General features: G+C 41.6%; 1 protein-coding gene across 1 annotated transcript; it reads right to left on the bottom strand.

Moving 5' to 3' along the window:
* Positions 1-955: 955 nt before the first annotated feature.
* LOC124010387 (gap junction alpha-8 protein-like) lies at positions 956-5,371 on the bottom strand. Its single transcript, XM_046322784.1, has 2 exons — positions 5,221-5,371; positions 956-4,796 (listed from the first exon to the last, which is right to left on the bottom strand). The coding sequence occupies exon 2, from the start codon at positions 4,779-4,781 to the stop codon at positions 3,633-3,635; it is 1,149 nt and encodes a 382-aa protein (XP_046178740.1). The 5' UTR covers positions 4,782-4,796; positions 5,221-5,371; the 3' UTR covers positions 956-3,632.
* Between the last annotated feature and the right edge of the window lie 2,720 nt (positions 5,372-8,091).

Raw genomic sequence — 8,091 nt, 5'->3', positions numbered from 1 at the left:
TTCCCCCTAATAGCAAATAGCTGGCAAAACAATCTAAGCAATGTTCGCATGACCTGTGCGCCCACAGAGCTGGCAGTCAGTAACCAGGTTTCCATCTGACCCTTTTATGCCAGTGATGTACATGTCAGATAAAAAATGTCATGCCAGTCCTGATGGAAACAGAAGATTTGTCAGTAAACTTTCCAAATGTCAGAAACACACAGAGACACTGAGGCTGTCTATACAAAGGTAGCCAAATTCTCATATTTCTTCCATTAATTGGTATTTTGACCAATCGCATCAGACCTTATTATCAGAATTGGGCTGCGTGTGTAAATGCAGCCACACACACACACACACACACACACACACACACACACACACACACACACACACACACACACACACACACACACACACACACACACACACACACACACACACACACACACACACACCTATCCACATCGATGGGGCCGCAGTGGAGAAGGTGGAAAGCTTCAAGTTCCTCGGCGTACACATTACTGACAAACCAAAATGGTCCACCCACACACACAGTGTGGAAGGCGCAACAGCCTCTTCAACCTCAGGAGGCTAAAGAAATGTGGCTTTACACCTAAAACCATCACAAACTTTTACAGATGTACAATTGAGAGCATCCTGTCTCCTGTCGGGCAACGAATTGATGAAAGCCATGGCCTTTTAAACTGGCTAATTAAAATACATACTGTGTGTGTGTGTGTGTGTGTGTGTGTGTGTGTGTGTGTGTGTGTGTGTGTGTGTGTGTGTGTGTGTGTGTGTGTGTGTGTGTGTGTGTGTGTGTGTGTGTGTGTGTGTGTGTGTGTGTGTGTGTGTGTGTGTGTGTGTGTGTGTGTGTGTGTGTGTGTGTGTGTGTGTGTGTGTGTGTGTGTGTGTGTGTGTGTGTGTGTGACCCAAGTCTGTATGGGTGATGCAGAAAAGACAAGGAGGCGGCACCTCTTGACCACACCTGACCTTTTATTGGATTTGTTCACAGTTTCAAAAGATGATACTTGCACACAACTATGAGCAGATAGGACTACAAGTTAGTAAAACGTTTATTTTCTTTTTTTACTAAGAATACTTATTTTGATCGTAAAAACAGTAAAAGACTGACTTTGATACTGCTAGGACACTTAACCCTTTGGTGAGGTTTGAAATCATGAGGCCCTCGTCTGTCTCTTGATTATTGGAAATGTATACAGCTTGATAAGAAACTAATATTCCTCAGATATTCCCTGCTGACATGTAGGTGAGCAGGTCAGCAAGGTCGACTACTTTCAGCATGGCTAAATGTTTAACTGGATACCTTGCCAACGTCATGAATTCTTTTGGATTTCATTTTTAAATGAGATTTAATCCAAATGAACAGCACCCCATTTGGAGCAGCCCTCAGAAGTGAATGTCTGCCCCATTCACATTACGTACAGAACTGAGGTTTGGGCTAAGTTGATAACCTTGCAGCTTGTAGCATCTTGTCTAGGACAGGGGTTTGAGGGGCCACTGCACTATACTGAGATGGTTTGCATTTGTTGGCTGAACAAGGCTCAATGCTCCCCCCTCCGCGGAAGCATTACTTTCCTAATCATATCAACACTCAGAATCGTTTGCTTTACCTCCTCTGACTGGTGATTGTGCTAAACGCCTCTCATTATTTGTTGCAATGTGTTGATGGCGATACTGATTGCTGAATCATTCGGCCTCTGGCAAAATGGCAGGACTTGGTTGGAATGAAAGCACCATTGAAATGTTCATCAGATCTCTGGTCTGGGTCTTGTTCATTAGGGCACACAGCAGAACATGTTTTAAAATGTTTTTGCCATGGCAATCGAAACCAAGCCAGTTACAGTACTCCCTTTCTGTGTGTCTGTTTTTATCCGTTTGTTGCCTAATCAACACGACCCTGGTGTTTTTCTGAAGTAGGGTGATGGGTAACAGATATGCAAAACTTAGAGGAAGGAAGATAGGAGGGGGATTCTATTTCTCTAAACTGTATGTTTGAATAAACTAAAATAGAATTGGGATTTAATTCAAATGAACAACAGTCGAGCAGTTCCCAGAGCAACAATGCCTTAACCACTACGCCATTTTAAATAGCATTATTTTTGTCAAATAATGAAAATAGAAATAAAAGCGACCGTTAACATGGAATCAATTGGCGCTCATCAAAACATTACAGACATTCTATTTAGACACACAGTTCAACTTTCAATTTCACAATATGATGTTTCAACGTCACAATAGGGAAGGGCTCATACGGACTGAAGACAAGTATCAGAAAGTATATCCTTCAGGCACTTCCATATTCCCGTATTTCAAAACCAAGTTTGATTTTAAAGGCCCGTAAATTGTGTCACTTCAGCATTTATGTTCTGTCACTGTCCAGTTAGCAGAATTAGTGTCAATGGGTTTCTCATATGTATAGTCTTCATTTGTAACACAAATGAATCAACTAGATAACCAATACAATTTAAAAGAATACCTCTTCATCGTATATTTGTACATATGATCATTGGCAAAGCAAGATGGTCATATTGCCTGACAATATGGCTCTTGGTTGATCTGTGTCGAAACCTGACCAACGTGATAGACGTTAGCGTGTTGACCACTGTGTAAATGAATTTATTGCGAGGCCCTTAGTTTGACATTTAATTCCAGTTTTGAAATGTACACTGCGAACTGAGCACTTTGGCTACATTGCTTATGGTTGTCACATTTCATGAGATGGGAATCAAAAAAGTTGTTTTCTTTCAAACTTTGTCAAGGAAGGCCTGTTTTGTGAATATGAGTTTGCTCTTTTATTCTCTCTTGTTCAACAATACTTTGTGCTGATAGGACAAGATCTTTATCATCATGGCGGCTGTGTGTAGAGGAAGGGAAGAAAGTATTTTGCCCCCAGTAGTTTCCATGGTTCCCATAGTTATCAATAAAAATATATGTTTATCAAGGCTTTTTGATACATGTTGTGGATAAAAAACATAAATGCCAAGATTGAAGTCAATTTTCATTTAACCAGTGGTCCTTTCTTTTAATAATGTTTGATGGCAATTCTATGAGAATGTGATGTTTCACCTCACAAATAAAATAAATAAATCTAAAGGACATTATACAACTTGCACACATACTGTAGGTCTATTAGGTGAAATAAATGAGTTGTATATGTGTGAGTAGATGTGAAATGATTGTAATACATACACACACGCTCAACCCTGACAGTATTGCAAAAAACAACTTGTTCAATAGAAATATAACATTTAACATCAAGCTAAATGGCTAATCAAAAAATGTAAACATCGGAAGCGTTTGGTTTTTGGTTAAACTCTTGATAGAAAATATGTGAATTAAAAAACAGCACGTTTTTGTTAAATAATAACCTCCTCTGTACGATAGGAATCCTGCTGAAAACAACCTTTTTTCTTTTTGTTAGCTTTTAAATAGATTGATAAAAACTGTACAAAAAATGCTGTCTTATAAAATACAAGTTTATCTTTCTTTTAAAACTAAAGGCTCCTTGCACATTGCACAGCATTTTAAACTCTTTTTCCCGAATAACAAGCTGATGTTAACTTCCCTCACAGCGAGAGTTAAGGCTCTGTGAGGCTTTTCTCCCATGCTTTTTCACATTGCTTTCACTTTCATACTGTCAAATCGTCTGACCTTGCCCTGCTGCTGGCTTTGCTTAAACTGCTGAGTGGTCTGGTGTCTGCTATCGTGTCGGTAGCCTCCACGTCGGGGTCCGCGGAGCCCTCGTCCTCGCAGCTCTCCGGTAGGACCCTCACTTCCGCCCCAGTGGTCTGGACGTAGGAAGGCAAAGACTCGTCGTACACTTTAGAGACGTTCTCACTTCCTGCCTGGTAAGTTGCGGGCAGCCTGCCTGCCTCCATGCCCACCTCTGTCAAGGGGAAGAAGTGCGATGCGGGCTTGTCTTCTTCCAGCAGCCGGTAGCCCTTGGCCTTCTGTATGGACGACACGGCCATGGAGTGCAGGCTCTTTTCCCCGGTTGGGCTCTGGCCTTCGCCGCCCTGACCTCCCTGGGTCTGGGGCGGTGGCTTGCGGAACACGAAGCGGATCTTCTTCAGGCCCAGGTGGCTGATCTCCACGAAGTTGAGGAAGAGCGAGACGCATGCCACGGCCAACATGAAGATGATGAAGACAGTCTTCTCAGTGGGGCGCGACACGAAGCAGTCCACGGTGTTGGGGCAGGGCCATCGGCTGCACTGGTACAGCGGCAGGATGCGGAAGCCGTAAAGGAAGTACTGGCCCACCACGAATCCCACCTCGAACAGCGTCTTGAAGATGATGTGGCAGATGTAGGTCCTCAGCAGGGTGCCCTCCAGCCTGAACTTCTTGCTACCCTTGGTGCTGGTCTCCTTGGTGGTGCGCACACTACCCTGGTCAGGCGCTAGCGGCAGCCTCTCCTCATTCAGCTCCTGCTGGCGGTTCAGCTCGGCCTCCTCGCGCTCCTTGCGCTTCTCCTCCATGTGGACATAGTGCACAGCATGGCCAACGTACACCAGCGAGGGCGTAGACACAAAGATGATCTGGAGAACCCACAGACGGATGTGCGAGATGGGGAAAGCCTCGTCGTAGCACACGTTCTCGCAACCAGGCTGCTGGGTGTTGCACACGTAATCCGACTGCTCGTCGCCCCACACAAACTCAGCGGCTGTGCCCAGGATGAGGATCCGGAAGATGAAGAGCACTGTGAGCCACACCCTCCCAATCACTGTCGAGTGTTCATTTACTTCCTCTAATATGTTTCCCAAGAAGCTCCAGTCACCCATGATCAACAATCAGCGCTACATATTGAGGGTTGGAGAAGAGAAATGCAAGTTATAAATCGAACTGGCGACAAAGAATGCAAAGAATCCTTGTGTTGCATCCACAACTCTCTTTTGTCATTTTTCGATCCCCATATAACAATCAAAAAGGTTCTTTATAGCTAGCTACACTGTGGCTAAAAACATTTTGTAACTACAGCAATGATGAGCCACTCGCTCACTCTTTGTCAAATCCAAAGAGAGCAAACATAAAACCGCTGCATGCCTCGTTGCCTCACCCCAAATGACTAAAACCAACGGTCTAAAGCACATTTTCTGCAACAAACACCATAGCAATAAACACCTTAACTCTCTAAACTCTATAGAAATAATCAATGCCAGGTTATATTATTCCCGAAACATGAATATAATATTGGTGAAAGTTAACAAATGGGCAACTTGCCACAGTGAGAGCTCCAGTGTAGTTGTGTTTCCCCTTCTCTTGGCACCCAATGGTGTGAAGTGAACTTTTTTTCCTCTCTCTTTCCCACCTAAGGCCCCCAGTCCTTGTCGCACCACTGAGCAGAAGTGAATGAATTGAGTCTGATGGTTGGTTTTTAGTTTGCTGCAATATTTAAGCTGGGAGCCAGACAGGCTTTATTCGTCAGGCGACGTGTGGTGACGCAGAAGACAATAGGATCATCCAACACAAATGGGAACGTATGGGACACCGCAGTTGGGAATGATACCAACTCATGTAGTGTACAATATACGTGGTGTGTCCCGTCGAATGGTTTTATATTAGGGAGGGAAAGGAGGACAGGCAAGGCACATCCTAATGATGTTGCTGCCGACAATAAAGCTGTTTACTGACTTGGTTAGACTGAGAGATATAGCAACTGATGTAGATTGTTTATTGGTGAATTAGACATTTCATGTGGAATGTACTGTGATCAGCAGTAAATAGTCACTGTTCTGAAATGTGTGTGATTTTTTTTGGAGAAAGTTTACATTTAATTTATTGTAAGGTCAGGTCATCCTTGTTTCGGTGGGCTTCTATAAAAGCCTAGGAATGTATGTATCTAACATTTTAGCGAAAAACAGAAGGACTTTGGTTTGCTCATCATCAAAATCAATATTGGTAACACTTTATTTACAGCATCCAGGCATAAAGCTTTTTCCAATTTTGTTATTGGATTTTAGTCAAAAAGTCAAAAAGGTCAGGCATTGGTGTGGTCAGCTGTAACCCACACAAATAGAAAATATAAACTGAGATGTGGGCAACATGTACTATGAGAACGATATTGTTCTACCGTCTAAACAGTTTATCTTATGATGTTCCCAGGAAACTGTAAGCAGACCAAACGTTATAAAGAGACAAAAGACTTACCACTCATTTGCAAATGTTTATTTATTTGCAATTTGTCTTCCGACCATTTCCACTACTTCTGTGTATATGGATGTTCATGAAGATATCGTACACTCAATGGCTCAAAGTGTCCCTCAAAGACAACCACAAACTTTACAGCAGCTATTTCAGATGTACAGATATTTGTACGGCTTGGAGTAAGAGGGTAATAATAGTGTACCACAGAGGGGCCTCATAAGCCATCCAAACACTCACAATACCCCAGACTCATCCCAATGAATCGTGTCATGTTATCATCAACTTATGATTGACAAACAAGGAGTTACCAGTAATAGGCATTATAAAGCATCACATCTAGCTTTATATCCTGTCTTAACCTCACAAGACCATGGTTTGTTACCCAAATACAGTTACTATGTAATGTAATAAAATTGTATCAGAGCTGCAAAGTGCTAAATTACCTACTTCCGTTATGTTATTGCTAATTTATTCTACACCATAGAGTGCTTCCAATATTTCTGTATTGCTATTATTGTATTTGTATTTTCTGTTATCGACATCTTTATTTTATTTGTACATTTAGCATGGCCCCAGTGTTTAAATGAAATGTACACAAACTACCACATTATCTGCAGAGTTTAGTCGTACTCATCATGCATAAGCCTTTGAACTGCTTATAATGTGTTATTAATCTCATAATGAACCAGAGCTAATATCAGTCATCTTGAAATAGTTGAAAAATTGACACATAGAAAGATGTAACATGTTATTAATTGATACAATATTATAACAAGTAATAACACATAACTACATGCCTTTAACACTACGGGATCGGTGTCCCTATACCGTGACGGTTGAGCTAACATGCGCTAATGTGATTAGCATGACTGTTGTAAGTAACAGCAAACTTTCCAGGACATAGACATGTCTTATATGGGCAGAAAGCTTACATTCTTGTTAATCTAACTGCACTGTTCAATTTACAGTAGCTATTACAGTGAATGAAGACCATGCTATTGTTTGAGGAGAGGGCACAACAACAACAAAAAGTATCATGGCAATTGGCTTGATACATTGACCTCTGCAGGTAAATAATGTACTTACATTCAGTAATCTTGCTCTGATTTGTCATGCTGAATGTATATTTGTATATTCAAATGTAGGAACTGGGTTCTGCAGTTTGTACCCCTGCTGTCTCTGGCTCCACACCCACCCCGCCCGGCCATCTAGATGTGTGGAAGTTAGTGTATAAGCTAATGATTCATCATGTATGACATTCCTGGGAGTGTGTTAACTTAAATGTTGTATTACCATATCATGTTTGTATGTTCTCTATAGTTATGTACTTGCAAATTTATCAATTGACCAATTCAGGAAACATTTGGGCTTGATACAAAATATTGTCCAGTATTGCAATGCTTCACTGGATCAATTTGAAACTTTGCCCACACACTGCTGCCATCTAGTGACCAAAATTTAAATTGTGCCTAAACTGCAATATTATATTATGGCCTTTCGCTTACATTTCAAAGATAATGGAACAACAAAAAATAGATAACTCGTGTTTTTTTGTTTGTATTATCTTTTACCAGATCTAATGTGTTGTATTCTCCGACTTTAATTTCACATTTCCACATACTTCAAAGTGTTTCCTTTCAAATGGTATCAAGAATATGCATATCCTTGCTTCAGGTCCTGAGCTACAGGGAGTTAGGTTTGGGTACGTCATTTTAGGCGAAAATTGAAAAAAAGGGTAAGATCCTTAAGATGTTATTAAGTGTTACTAAAATCGGTTTCAACAGGGTGTGTCCTCCGGGTCATAATTCACGAACCACATCCTCTCTGCTGATTCTATTGGATCCACAACAGGACGTACCTTTCATTCAATGAGAAAGCAATCTGCAGATGATACCTCCTGTCTCTCATTGGCTGAAGTGCAACAGTGGGGCCTCAGGTATGAAGGGG

Source organism: Oncorhynchus gorbuscha, linkage group LG23 (genome assembly GCF_021184085.1).
Source record: "Oncorhynchus gorbuscha isolate QuinsamMale2020 ecotype Even-year linkage group LG23, OgorEven_v1.0, whole genome shotgun sequence".
In the NCBI taxonomy this organism is placed as follows: Eukaryota; Metazoa; Chordata; class Actinopteri; order Salmoniformes; family Salmonidae; genus Oncorhynchus; species Oncorhynchus gorbuscha.
Note: the sequence above shows the minus strand (reverse complement) of the source record. Positions and strands in the feature narration are given on the sequence as shown.

Excerpts from the sequence above, each read along its gene's own strand:
- LOC124010387 (XM_046322784.1), bottom strand. The coding sequence starts at position 4,781 with ATGGGTGACTGGAGCTTCTTGGGAAACATATTAGAGGAAGTAAATGAA.